Below are 14,768 nucleotides of genomic sequence, written 5' to 3'. Positions count from 1 at the left end.
ACCCACTCATCCCATGAGACGAGCCCACTGCCTTCAAGGACATTGTACAGACCACAATGTCCTCTCAAAAACTAGAAAGCTAGAAGAAGTGTCTGAATGGTTTTTCCTCCAATCTTTCCATGCTTATGTAACTATAAACTGCAGAAATGCTGCAAAAGAAACAAAAGGCCTCAAAAAACCCACTTTCATTTACAGCTACTTCCTAACACTCCCCTTTGTTCCACTGGAAAAAAATATAATTTCATTAAACTTAATAATCAATGGACTGGAAATTGAGAATGTACTCTATGGTTTCAGATCAGCATTGCTGTTAATGTAATGCCTCTACATTACAGTGTGAATTCCCTTCTACAATTCAGAGTTTCCTGAAAAACAGCTGAATAATAACCTTAATAATCTCAACATGTAGATTTCAGCTCCCTTGTTTATTACACAGTCAACTTAGAAGAAAAAAAGGAAAAGAAGAAGGGATTCAGCATTTTAATGTTTGTGCTCACACTGTCCATAGATAATCACACAGCAGCAGGAGTTTTATACTACTATTCATTGCCTTGAATTATTACACGTAAACATCTGAATGCTCTGTCTGTGTCTTATCTGTAATTTCTGTTCTTCTACTCAGAGGGTCTGCAGGCAGAGGAAAACAGCAAAAATACAGGCAGTATACTTGATGAACTGTAAAGCTAATTGTCCCCCTTGGAAACACATGGAAGGCCCCCCAGCTCGTGCCAATTCTTCTGCCTCCCTGGTGCTATTGCCACTGCAGGAAGCAAGAAGAGATGTCAGAATGCCAGGGAAATTATGTTAATGTAATCCAGCATGGAATTATGGTGTTAAGTCACAGGAATCATCTGTTGTGCCCCCAACAACCACAAAGGGTGTGCCTGGAGAAAGTCTTCTGTCTCTGTGTAAACTCCACCAGACTCGGGTTTGAGGGTTTCACTCCAATGGGGCAAGAAACCTGAACTTGTTCACAGCACCAGAGTAATTCTCTCTTTGATGACTCCTTCATTCCTCCAAGAATTTCCAGAACCTTCCATTTTAAACTGACTCATGCAAAAAATTAAATTGACATCTCCATCCAGGCAAGAAAAACTCCAGCTTTTAAAGTCATATCAAAGTTACCTTAGATCTTCTAATCATGCCAAAACACCTTTAGAAAAGCACAATTAGTGATTAGATGAAATGGCATATTAAAAAAAAAAAAAAAGTGGTTTAAATTGCCCTTGTAACTAAGTTTTTAATTTTCCTAAAGCTCTGGCAAGATTAAAACAAGCACTCCATATTTAAAATATTGCCCAGACCTGGAAAGCAGGGAAAATAAGGAGAGATGGAGCTTTTAACTTTTTGGCATTAGGTAATTGTTTACAGGTTGATCACTTGATATTTGCTTATCACAGAATTATTTTTTTATTTTTTGCTATGCTTCCTTTGAAGTACTCATGAGAACCAGAGAATCAATACAGTCCAGAAATTTCTATTTCTCTGCCACTATTCATGCAATGCATAAGCCCACCATTCACATTTTGTGTTGTCAGCAGCACTATATCAAAGGTTTATTTTGTTTAGATGATTCCTTTTCTTTTCAGTAGTTCAGTGAAGTAATCTTGTAATAGTAAATAAGAACTAATTAGAAGATATTTTTTCCATGCAAACTAACGAGCAAGTATGAGGGCAATGATTTTCATGGCCTTTCAACTTAGTCATTTATATACAAAAAACCTTATGCCCAAACAACAAATCATGAGCAAACATTTCCTACCTGTGCTTTTCATATCATAATTCTTACTGAAGTCAAAAGATTTATAATAACTTGCCTTTGTTGAAAATCTGAGCTTAAAGTCTTCAACTATTTCCTAATACTGCTTCCCTGTTATCAAATTTTAAAATACTTTTCTTCCCTCAACTTTTTCATTAATAACATACTAAACAGCTCTGCTGTAACTCTGTGCAAAATGTACAGCAAATACCTTGCAATCTAGACATCTGTAAGGTATTTTTGTCTGTTTCATTTCAACCTATCAAAAAAACTATACATAAGTAGTCACAATTCTTAACTGAGGACCCTCAAACCCCTCTTACTTGTTTAGTATCTTCCAGCTGTTGAAATAGCAGATGAGTTTGTAACAAAAGAGGTAATCTGTCCACCTCCCAGCTCCCATAGTCAGGCTGTTTTCCTGCTGAGGTTCTGGCAGCCTCAGCTTCAGAAAAAAAAAGGTCTGTGCAATTGAGCACTGTGTAAGCCAAAGGCCCACATTTTCAAAACAGACTTGGGATTTAACTCCACTATTGCATGCTGAATTTGAGCATTTGCACAATTCCACAACCTAGCCCATCCTGGAAAGGAAAACCAAAGGCCCCACAGCTCTTGTGTGCACTTCAAGTTAATCAAGTGATTAAAACAAGGAGCCTTCTTGAAACATCATCACCACGGCCACTTGAGTACAAGCACAGCATCACAGCAGTCACTTCAGGGTGCTCTGGCACTGGTAGTGCCAGGAAGAGACAGATGCAGCTCACTGCCAGCTGTGTGGCTTTGCATGGGTCACACAGGATGAACTCCCCTCCAAATGACTGACAGCACTGGGCACTCCTCCAGCAGATGGAATCAAGTGTGAGTGAGTGTGTGTGAGGTAATTCATAATGGATAATCTGCTGAGGTCCCTACTGATGCCCCATGACCTGTGGAACTGGCATAGCTCCCACACTAACACACAGCCCACCTAAATACAAAAATTGCATTAGTTCAGGTGCACTGAAATAATGATACCATCACAATATCTGGTCCAGATACAACCTCCTAAAATGGAGTAACTATCCCAATGGAAACCGTGTACATTTTTACACACATAGCTGCATTCACACTACTGGGATGACTATTTATTATGGCATGATTTCAGAGACAAATAAAGATACATGGCAGCTGTAAGTAAAATACTCACGAGATGCAACTTACTGCCACTTCTGAACTACTATCCCTTGAGCACAAAGAAAATTCTCAACACTATGGCAAATATAGATAAATTGTCCTCGCTACAAGCAGGATTTCAGCAAAATTGCAATATACAGTTTGCTGTTGTTTAGATCACATTACTCCCATTTCAGCCTTTAAAAATATCTGAAAAGATAAAAAATACCCAAAAAAAAGTACTTCTTTTTCAACCAAAAAGTGACTAGAAAATTCTTTTTTGTAGATGTCTCTCTAATTCTTATTGCTAGTACTTTCTAAACAGGTATTCAGGTGATGGCTCCTAACTCTCCTTTTTGGGGCCTTGTGTCTAGGCCACAGCTGCTCTCTGAGAAGATGGGTCCCACAGAGAGATGGCATCAGTGCAGGGGAAATGGTGCCATCACACGTTCTCCCCCTGCAGCCAAAAGGGGTTCTTGGCACTCTGGAGACTCTCACTGGGAACAGCTGGCACAGGACTCATCAAGCTGCAAGGGCAGCCCTGACACAAACAGATGTTCCAGTCTAGGAATCTAATATATATATAAAAATAATATGAATTTGCTAAGTTACTGAATATTCACAGCTCTGAGGAGCACTGCCATACAAAAATGAGATCTCATAAGATTCAAATTGTTGCTATGAAGAAAGATATTGCTACTGGTCTACTGAAGAAAAGGGCAAAGAAATTTAGGATCATTAAAGCCCTAGGATTTTCTTTGCTCTAAGAGAGCTGAAAAAACTTGACTTCACTGGTGAACTATTTCTGATCAGCTCAAATTATTTTAACAAGCTGTTTATTGGAAAATATTAACATACTACAGCAATAAGAGGATGCTGAAAGGTGTTTATTCTTCCAATGAAGTTCTCAAAAGTTCACAGAGACTTGAGAGATAATAAACACACAACTTCAGCAGCATTACCATCACTCACCGTTTACTAACAAATTTATTTATGTGCCAGTTCTTTTCTTGGGAGAGACCACTTAATTTCAGTTCACTGAGTTCAGAAGCATCTCAAGCACCAGATGCTTGTTTTAATTGGTCCAAGGTCCAGTGGTCAAATTCCAGACTCACTCCAAACACCTCACTTTGTTCTTGCTGGAAATACCACAAAACCAGTTTCACTTTCTGAAATTTCAGTCTGTGCATTCAGGAAAGGAACTGTATCATGTTCTGAACCTAAAATGCAACTCCAGTTTTCTCAGTTTTGAACATTGGAGTCTCCATATTTTAACTCTTTCCTCTGCCAAAAATAATCACTATGTACCTTATGATGGTCACATGACATAGAAGACAGTATGCTGTTATATGGAATTGAGCAAGAAAAAAATTCCAACAGTTGGTTTAGATATTATTATTATTATTACTGCATTATAGGTGGTTTTCATTCTGTAATTTTCCAAAGACTGTGATGAAAAACAGTCTATATGTATACTCCTCCCTACACTGCACAGCATTTGTCTGCTTTTCAAAAAAGAGTTTTTAGACTCAGGTAAAGAGATTAGTCATTCTCCCTTACTACCTATTCCTGCAGAACCATTTAGGTTCTAACTATTCTTTAGATTCAAAAATAGCCCTCTGTTTTGATCATTTGGATTTCTACTCTCCATGACCATAAAACTTATTTGAAAGTGAAAACCAAGAGGTTTCTTCTACTCTGGACTCAAACCCCTGGAACAGTGCACAAGCACAAGAGGGAAAGGTTATCAGTTATACTGCCAAGGAAACAAATGCACTGTATTAAATTGCAGAAATTTGTGATTTTAAGTGAAGAAATACCTAGGCTTTGCCAAAAGGTCAAATGAAAAAAAGAACACAGATATGCAATAAAGATTCTGTCTGTGCCAAGAAACTCATCTCATTCTATCTACAACTTGGTATTTTTTTGTAATTTTACCTGTTGTAACCTCTCTATCAGTCTCTCATCCTTTGACTTGTTTCTTAGAACTAATATAAAAGACACAAAACATGCATCCCTCTTCAAGCAGTGAAGCTAACTCCAGTAAAAATGGAGCATGCACATGAAGAATTGAGCCCTTGGATCAAAAGCTCCATAGGGCAAAGACTGACATTTCTGCTGAGTGCCTTATACAAATACTTTTCTCTTTTTCTCTCTGAATTATCAAATGCTTTCCACCTACCTTATGCAATTTCTTTCTCTGTTCTTAATGATAATAGCTTGCATTATGTAGTACTTTTCATCCAGAAGAATCCCAAATGCTTTGCAGCCCACAGAGAAGGATTATCTCGCCCACTATCAGAATTCAGCTCGGTCTAAGCTCAATGGTGTCACTTTTACACTAGAGATCACACAGCAATCAAGGAGAATTTTTTTTTTAAAGCTTGTATTACTCATGATTAGTACCTTGGACCAGCTACTTAATTCTTTTGGAAAGACCCCAGAACTGCAATAGTCTCCTGTCTCCATAGAAGAAATGGGAGCCAGCAGATGGATGGAAGAAAGATCAATATGTGCCTGGTGTGGTGGAAGCATGAACTGAGGCTAGGACTGTTTACCAGCATGACTTCCCCAGCACAAAGTACTGACAAAAGTCAGTGCCTGATCCATGTACTCAGGTCCCCTTCTCCACCAAAAACATCCTCCCCCTCTAAATGCCAAGTTGCATTCTTCACAATTTTCCTTTCCTTGTCACTACTCATTGTGCTGAGTTTATGCCTGAATGTACAGATCTACATCTACTTATGAAACAGAAACTTGCCTTTCCTTTCAAAGACATTCTTTAATCAAGGTGACAGGTGGGGAAAATCAGTTATGTGACAAAAAAAAAAAAAAAAAAAAGTAAAAAAAAAAAAAAAAGTAGGGATTTGAGAACCTAACATACAAAAGGAATAATATAAGTGTCAGCTGAGATATTTCCTTGGCACTGGCAGAAGCCAATACTGCTTCCAGTGAAAAAGCAATGTCCTTAAGGAAAAAGTGAATTCAGAATACAGTTTGCTAAGAATGCACACATGGGTTACTAAATGAGAGATTTTAAGGGGATTATTGCCGATACATAGGTTGTTTTCTTTGTTTTATATGGCTTGCTATTTCTTTAAATGGTAATAGCCCTGGAATGGATTTTGTTAAACTGTCAGAGAAACACTTGAAAGCTGTTGGAAATCCACTTGGTCTATTTCTTTAATTAAAAGCCTATGTATATAGAAGTGAAGACAAAATTTGCTCTTCCAGACACATCTTGTCTCAGTCAAAGACTACAGGAGATATGAATGAGGTTATCACAACTACCAAAATGGTACTTCTACTAAAAATGGTACTTCAAGACAGAGCAGCACAATGGTTTAAGTCTGTGAAGCTCTTCCTGCTCCTCCTTCCCAAGCAATCCAGCACAGTAATCCACAGCAGTGATTTAGCTCACAGTTCACTGTGGATCAGTTCTCAAGTAAATCATTAACTCAAGCTCAAAAAAATCATGATCAAAGTGCTGACTTCAGTATGAGACTAAATCCTGACTATATTGATTTTTAGCGTGTGGGCGAAAGAACCTTGCAATTTTTAAGTTTTTAGAGCATCTGTACTTGGAATAGCACATTTCTATTTGTAAAATATGCCAAGAGATTCTGTTAACACTTGAAATGAAGTTTTAAAATTAACTAATGAAGCAAAAGTAGTTTTATTGAATCTAATTTTTCAGAAACTTCTTAAACGTAACACTGGCAAGATAATACACTGATCTGTTTTCCAAACACATGAACAACTCAGCTGCTTGGCCTAATATCCTTGTATACCAATATGGCAACAGTGCACTTCAATCTGGAATGTAGAATGAAACAGCAGTGGATGTGTTCTCACATAATGCTATCTAATCTAGTCACAGACAGACTGATATGTATCATAGGATCTATATTGCCTCCAACAGGTAATGGGCATTCTGCTCTCACTCAGAGGGAGTACAAGCCTGAACTTTTCACAGAAATAGTTAAAGTGTAGATCAAGAGTTCAGCAAGGGCTTCAGTGACTAGATCAGCTATAACCTAGACAAAAAAAAAAATCCTCATCAGGTTTTATTCCATAATTATGCACTTCATCTTGTTAGTTTGTAAAATCATGCAATAACACAGGATAGAAGAAAACATCTTGTTTGTATTATGAGCACTGGAACAGATGATTTAGGCTTGGTATTTGACTCACTTCTAGTCAAAGTTGGCAGGTTACTGTTCCTCTCACAAGTCAGCTAAAGATGTCATTTGGCCTCCACATTCTATGGCCTGACCTGGAGACTACAACAGGTCTTAGCACCACCAACAGGGCATCACTTGTGCATCACTGTTCTGCAGATTCAAGCACTGCATCAAAAGCCAGAGAACATGCACTCCTGCATGCCATATCTAAGTAGAACTTATTCTCTCCAGCACAGCATGCTGTGTTCTGGCTTACTGTCCCATTTAACTCTCCTTCCAACCTTTCCATTCTCCTAAAATTTCACATCTGGGAAACTCAGATCAAATATACCAAAAAGTCAAACTAAACTTTGGGTTGCAGGTTAAGTTTTTCTGCTATATCTCTTTTCTAATAGCTCACATCTACTCAGGCTATTTAGCTTTTGCAAGCTACAGAGCACACTGCCTTCTGTGCAATATTTAGATGGTCACTCGTTTGCACCATTCTGTGTCAGTTTTCCAGCACAGATACAGTGGGATTTGGCTGGATTCCAAGTATCCTTTATAGAACACCATCAGCAACATTAACATGGTATTTCTGAAGAGCCTCAGCATTCCTGAACTAGTGAAGATATGATGGTAAATATTCATAATATGCTGCAAGCAGTTTTGCACCCAAACCCAGAAATTAGAAACTTACTTCAATGCTGAAGTACCCTCTGTCCACGTAGTCCCCCAGGAAGAGGTACCGCGTGTTGGCAGGAGAACCTCCCACTTCAAACAGTTTCATCAAGTCAAAGAACTGACCATGGATGTCTCCACAAACTGGAACAGAAGAGGAGCAATATTTAGATTCAAAAAATGCAAAAATCATTAGGTATACACAATTCAAAGTCACTGTGCTCTAAGACATGTTATGACAATTTTGTGCATCATTCAATGATTAAACAGCAGTTGAGCACTGGCATCTGCTCAGCAAAAGCTGTTTTCTATGCTGTACATCCATATATGTGTGTGAAAAAGGCAACCAAGAGACCCATCAGGTAAATCTGGTCTGTAATTATTCTTATAGATATCTGTCCATTCCTGGTACTACCATCAGAGCACATAATACTGCAACAGCAGTAAGACAAACCAAAGCAGTCCTGAAAAAAATAACACGTTCAAGAAAGGTTACTCCTTCTCTTAAAATTATTCCTCTATTCTTCCTAGTCTTAAACCCAGAGGAACAGCAATAGGTTTTCCAAAAAATTCAAGGCACATCTGTCCTGTGTATACCTGGTTAAACTGACACATTTCTGACTTCTGCTATCTGAACGGAAAAACATCCTGCTTGCTTTCCCAAACCATGCCTTACACAAGAGGACACTGGTGTTTTACACTTGAACCTCTACCCCTTTATTTCACGTCCCATAATTACGACTTGCTCACCTGCACAGCAATGAAGTCAATCTAAGAGGCTGTTTCCCTAGAAAGAGCAGCCCAAATAAACATGACAGGCAAAGCACAAGTGACATGCAGCCAGGGCTAGGCTGGGATGCCTCTATCTGTACCTTGGGTCAAGAGTTTGGCTCTACTCTCTTGTGAAACTGCAAACTCCCTGGTGGGTGATTTAAAGCATCTGCAGGAAGGCAGTCAATGCTTTTGGAAAGCCCCACGGATGCCTTAGAGTGCAGTGTCAAAACCTGCTCTGTTTCTTCTACTCAAAAGAGAATTTCCCCCACACACATCCCATTTAGGGTCAAGCCCACAGTTTTTATGGCAATGATCCTTTAACCAAGGTGATGTTAAAAGCCCTGACTGGTACTGAGGCCAGTTTAAACTGGCCCTTCAGTGACTCAACAAACAAACAAACAAAAATCTGATTTTCACACTCTATGGGGTGATTTTGAAGTAACTGAATAAAATCAAAGGTCCAAGACAGGCCAAGACAGCAGCAGGCACCTGTGGTAGAATTCAGATGCTCTCTCTTCAGGTAATGGCCTTGTTCCACTACAGATAAGCAAACCTCACATTTGTCAACATGCCACAGAGAAACTGAAGTCCCAGCTCCATAGAGATCCAAAAGGACTATAAAGGACAACAGCTGCAATACCAAATCCAACAAACTCACAGTGCAAAGTGTTCATACACTATTGTCTTTCATCTCAGTCCAGTTCACATTATAGTTTTATACTTGTACCACTTTTCCCTGAATGCATATACTAAGATCCATATAGTGTCATTCCATCAAAACAGTTAAATACAAAAGCCAGAAAGAACCCCCATCCAAACAAAATCAACCACCCACCCTCTGGGTACAGAAAAAACTCACTGATATCTTGGTCACTGCTTTCATAAACACTTATATGAAATTGGTGACACAATTCATGATTCCTGAAGCTGACAATTCTTCTGTGACAGTAACATGATATTCTCCCCATAAAATAGCCTATTTTATCTTATCACCACTGTGATATACTGTATATTTCTTTTACTAGTTGATTCCCCACTGGGAGTTTTAGATGACAACTTGCATGCTAAAAGCCATCAACAGTTACAATTTCAACCTAAGAATAATATCTACCATTAATTATGTAAAATAAATACTATTTAAATCCCCAAGTGGTAAAACAACACCACTGTTTCTCTAAAAAAACGTCTGTACCCCAAAGGAAAATTTTGTACCATCTTTATTTGAACACATTAATCTACCAAACCAGTACACACTTATTGAGTGTACTCCTCTGCATGGACACTGTGGGAAGATTAGAAACACGTGTCACAATTTGATGGCCAGGCAATCTGCTCTCCTAACTTGCAGCTGAAAAGCTTTTAGTTACATAACTGTACAGTTCTACCAATTATCGCCCGCCCCCATTTGCTCCAACTGCAAAAACCTGAAGTTGAACAAGACTCAGATTTTAAAATGGATTTAACTTTTTACTTTCACTTAAAGCACAAAGAAACTAGACTTTCTTTTTTCCTTTTGGTATTCAGACATGTGTGAACAGGTAAATACACTGGGCCCATTACAGAGAAACCAGAAATGTTAGAAAGGTTTTTGCAAGGAGCTGCATGTCCCTGGATTTGTCACAAGCAAGAAAAGCAGAGCGCAAATCAGTGAACAGGACAGAAATAAAAAGTGCAAAGCTCTGCAATCCCACAAGTTGCAAAAGTCTGAATTGGTATCGAAAATGGGTACTTGATGGATATTCTAGGTACTTTGCAAAAAGCAGCCCATTCCTTTAATACTTAGTAATAGATGCAAAAATGTATGCAGGAAAAACAAAACAAAACACCCCCGAAATGGAAAGCTGAAAAGCCCAGCACTCAAAACTAACCTTGCCAATTAAAGTAGTTCCAAAAGAAAAGCTTAAAACCAGCAGGTAAAAGCAGAGGGAGGAAGATACTCAAAATAAAGAGTTAGCACTGAGGTTTCATTTATTATGGTCAAATCCCAGAGTTCCTATTGAAAAACTACAAGGTTATATACAGTTAATCCAATTAGTATTTTGCCTGGAATAGGATGGAAGAGCTTACAGACTTTACACTTTCCAGGTTTGCATGCATAGGCTTGAAATGTCCTTGCAATGTAAAACTCATGTACTCATATTCTGATGAATAGCCTGATTTACAAATTAATGAAAGGGGCAATTTTGCATGCATACAGTATTATGCTCCATCTATCATTTGAAAAGAACTGAAACTGCTTCTAAAGCTATAGTTCTGCCACCCTTCTTTTCCAACTCTAAATTCCTATTACTCTCAGATCTGGAAGATTTCCCAGGCAGCTGAATCAATGCTTTATCTTTTGTTAGGTGAGGGCAAAAGAGATCCAGCATTATATTTCCATTCATAAAGAGAGAAACATCCACCAGCCAGTAACTCTGCCACAGTCTTCACGTCAGGTTGCAGCCTCATATCACTAAGGAAGAACTTGCAGCAGTGTCTCACCAAGAGCCCACAGGAGAGGTTCTATATCTATTCCACACTGCTTAGTCCACTACCTTTGTCCTTGTTACAGGGGAAAAAAATAACTAAAAGCACATTAGTTATTATATATTCAGTTTTACTCTCAAAGCATTAGCATCGAATCTTTTGCTCCCGTTAATTTTGCCAGAGCCTGTTTTGTTGCATCTGTGCAGGTCCTCATTTGGTACTGGAGCTCTTACTGTTAAACAACACACACAAAGAGGTATAAATAGTTTTTCATCAAATAATAACAAAAAAATCCCCAGCATAGTAAAGCAGGAAATTCAATTTTTAATTAAGATCTCCAGGATCTATGTACTTATGTATTTAAACTATGAACACAGGGAATGTAAAGCATGTTTTCTATGTCTGCATGATTAACATTAAAAGCAGCTGTGTTCATATTTAAAAAAAAAAAAAACATCCAGAGGAGAAATTCCACATCCACATCACTGATTTCCTGAAAGTGCTGTCCAGTAATGGCCTTTGTACACTTGCACAAAGTAATCCATAAAAAGCAATTTTTCTCCCCTAAGAAGACAGAATGGCTTAATTTACTCAGTGCTTTTCAACCTCCTTTGTATTCTAAAATTGCGAGCTAGACAGCAATAGAACTTTTTCTACTCACTTACTTTTTCCAGGGATCAGTCCAGGCATCAAATTTGTTGCTTAAGAATTGTCTATCAGAGCTTTTCAACATCCTTACCTAAACTCTTAGGGCAGCAAGCTCCAGAAGTGCACAACATACTAGAAAGGTTTCAAATGTAAAGAAATGTGTAAATTATTTGAAACTTATGTCCTGATCTCCAACAAATTAATTGTTGGTACAATCAGAAAGTTTGAGAAACACCAGTTATTTGTGGACTCCTTAGAAATTTATCTCTATTGAGGAAGTTTTCAAGGAAGACATGGGCCCCTTGACAAGATTCAAGTTCAAAGGACTGTCCCTGCAACTCCTGAGAAATCATGTTTCTGAGCAGCTTTTTATACTTGTTGTGATGGGTACTTTGATCCACTACACAGCCGTAATCCACAGCAGCAATTTTTTTCCAATTTAACTGTCTATAAAATACAATTTTACTATAGAAATAGAAATTGGCCATGGGGAGACACAGGAGAAATGTTTCTGTCATCCTAATACAAATTAAATTATATTTCTGATGGCTTCACTGTGAGGATTTTTTTTTTTCATTTATGTCAAAGGAGCAAGCAATACTGAAACAGGAACCAAGTTGTACTAGCAGTGAAGGAAATTCAAAGCTGAGCAGTGTGTTTGTCAGTTTATTTATAGAAGACAAAGTGGTATAACAGTGACTTAGAATGCAATGTCTACTGGCACAATAAGTCTGTGAATGCTCTTCACATACCTTCCTTCAGATAACTAAATGCCCTTCCCTATGTAAAACTCAGTCCAGAAATTATTTTTTAAGGGTTTCCCACTCTAAATGTACATTAAGAGCAAAATTTATATGCACATTACATTAAACACTGTCAATTCAAAAATCTTCTATCTGCAACAGTTTGGATATGCTGCACTTCTTTTCTCATTTATCAGTTAATTGGTGTAACATTATAGGCCAACAGCAAAATACATTTACTGTTTCAAGTGAATTTTTTCATTCCATGTATAATAGGATTACAATCCCACCTTCAAATGCCATTAGGTATTAGGAGCAGATATGTAACAGTCTATCACCAGCTCCAGGAAGCAGCATTTGCAAACTCATACATGTATGACAATTAACAACAATCAAGCAAAGATATCTTTTAAGCCACTGTGTAGAGAATAGTATCCACCATTTGGCAACTTGTTCTTTACATTCACTGAGCTAGGGATGTTTTTGCACTGAAATCCAAGAGACTCTGCTTGAGCAAACAGCACACAATACTAAAAACCTAGGGGAGGAAAACACCCTATTGAGTTACACTGCAGAATGCAGACTGCAAATCCCAGAGGAGGTTGCTTTGTACAATGTTTTGGAAGCATTTAGCTGCTTACCATTCCATTAGTGAGCATATGCTTCCAAGAGCTTACTGCTTTTTAAAGACACCTGGTACTTACTGACAAAGAAACGACCATGTAAACCTGCATGTGTCTGAGCACACTTGTGGCTGGTTATTTGTACAGATCTACAAAGAAAGATGGTAAATAGGCTGCATGTCCAATGAGAAGTATGTACTAAAAATTTCTCCAGGCAAATAGTTTGAAGGAATGAAAAGTTTCAAAAGGCTAAGTGAAGAAGCCAAGTGGGAAGGAATTCTTGCAGTGGACACAAAAAGAAAAAGCAAAATCAACTAGACCAACCTTTATAGCTGAGTCATCAAAGGCTCGGCTTCCTCAGAAAACTCATGAATATGAGGGAAAACAACAAGATCATGAAATTTCATGTGCATGAAATTCTCACATGCTTTGAGAACAACTACTGCATTGTTTTTGCAGGGTTTAACTATTAACCCGTAGGCTCTGATTTTCCTCAAAATTTAATAACAAAGTTACATATAAGGGTCACATGTCTTTGATTACACAATCTTACAACTCGAATGAGGTTTGTGTGCAAGTGTGTATCTGAGGAATATTATATATTGCAATAACAGTATGAAATGTTCAGAATGACATTATTCCATATATTTATTTTTTAAAATCACTAAAGAGCAATTTTCATCCTTGTTTTCTGGAGAACAACAAGTAAGAAGTACAAAACGAAAGTAACTCCAGAAATTTTTATCTGCATCTACTCACTAAAGAGCAGCTCAAGACACAGTTTGTGGTTAAGTTATATACACTGTTCCACTGCCATGCAGTTCTGTTCCTGTTTGAGAGCTGTTTGAAGAACTTACAGACTTCATAACTTACTGAAATTAAGGTCAGAATTATGTACACAACTCACTAAGCAACTTCTCCTAAAAAAACAACTATGAGACTCAACATAATGGGCTTTTATATAAATGTTTGTTATACTAAGTCTATTGAACAACACAGCTCTATTTCCAAAACAAGCATGATCTCATTCATATTCATATCTTGTTATCTAACGTGATTATAATAGGCTTTCATCTATCTTTTCCCTTCACTGCATGCAAATTGACGGGTTTATACTACCAGAATGAACTGCACTAACAAAAAACTGCAATTATGTATTTTCATAAAGAGGCCTGGTTAACCAAAGATAAATCCAGAAACCATTGACCATACAGGTGCAGCAAAGGAAACCACAAATGAAGTATCAAGGCCACCTTTGCCAATGTTATTTGACTGACAATTTTCCTTCTTTGCATAGAGAAAAAAAAGGCAAAGAGCATCTTGGGAAAATCTGTTTTCTGTGCAACACATGAGGACACTGTACTCTGTTCTGCTCTACCAACATTTGCAACTCTAGAGTCTGTAAAGATCACCCACGCTCACTCCTTCTAACAGGAGTTAGTTTTCTCCCACCATCCCCTGAAGGCTAGAACAAATTAATGACACTTGATTTGAAGAAGCAGAGTGATAAAGAATAGAGAAGGGAAAATGTCACATCAGAGAAGACCTTCAGGACAACAGTCACTAATATTCTCTGATGAAGGAGGAAGCAAAAAAAACCCCAAACCCTAACCCATGCAGCAGAAGCCCTTCAAAATGCTAAGCCTAGAAAAATACCTTTAGCAGAAAGATTTTAAAAATAGCTGTACTATATTACTTTTCATGTCACAATATTATTTGCGGTGTCTCAAAACAAAATAAAAACCAGGTACATAAGCTTAGC

General features: G+C 37.9%; 1 protein-coding gene across 1 annotated transcript in view; it reads right to left on the bottom strand.

Annotated features, from left to right (window-relative positions):
- The window catches only part of PPP3CA (protein phosphatase 3 catalytic subunit alpha), a 168,793-nt gene that overhangs the window by 42,510 nt on the left and 111,515 nt on the right, over nt 1-14,768 (bottom strand). Inside the window, exon 3 of the mRNA XM_079307087.1 lies at nt 7,772-7,896. Within this exon, the coding sequence (XP_079163213.1) occupies nt 7,772-7,896 (125 nt within the window). The remainder of the gene's footprint in view (nt 1-7,771; nt 7,897-14,768) is intronic.

The sequence above is a fragment of the Erithacus rubecula genome (genome assembly GCF_903797595.1).
Source record: "Erithacus rubecula genome assembly, chromosome: 5".
NCBI classification, from domain to species: Eukaryota; Metazoa; Chordata; class Aves; order Passeriformes; family Muscicapidae; genus Erithacus; species Erithacus rubecula.
This window is presented reverse-complemented; position numbering and strand designations above follow the sequence as displayed.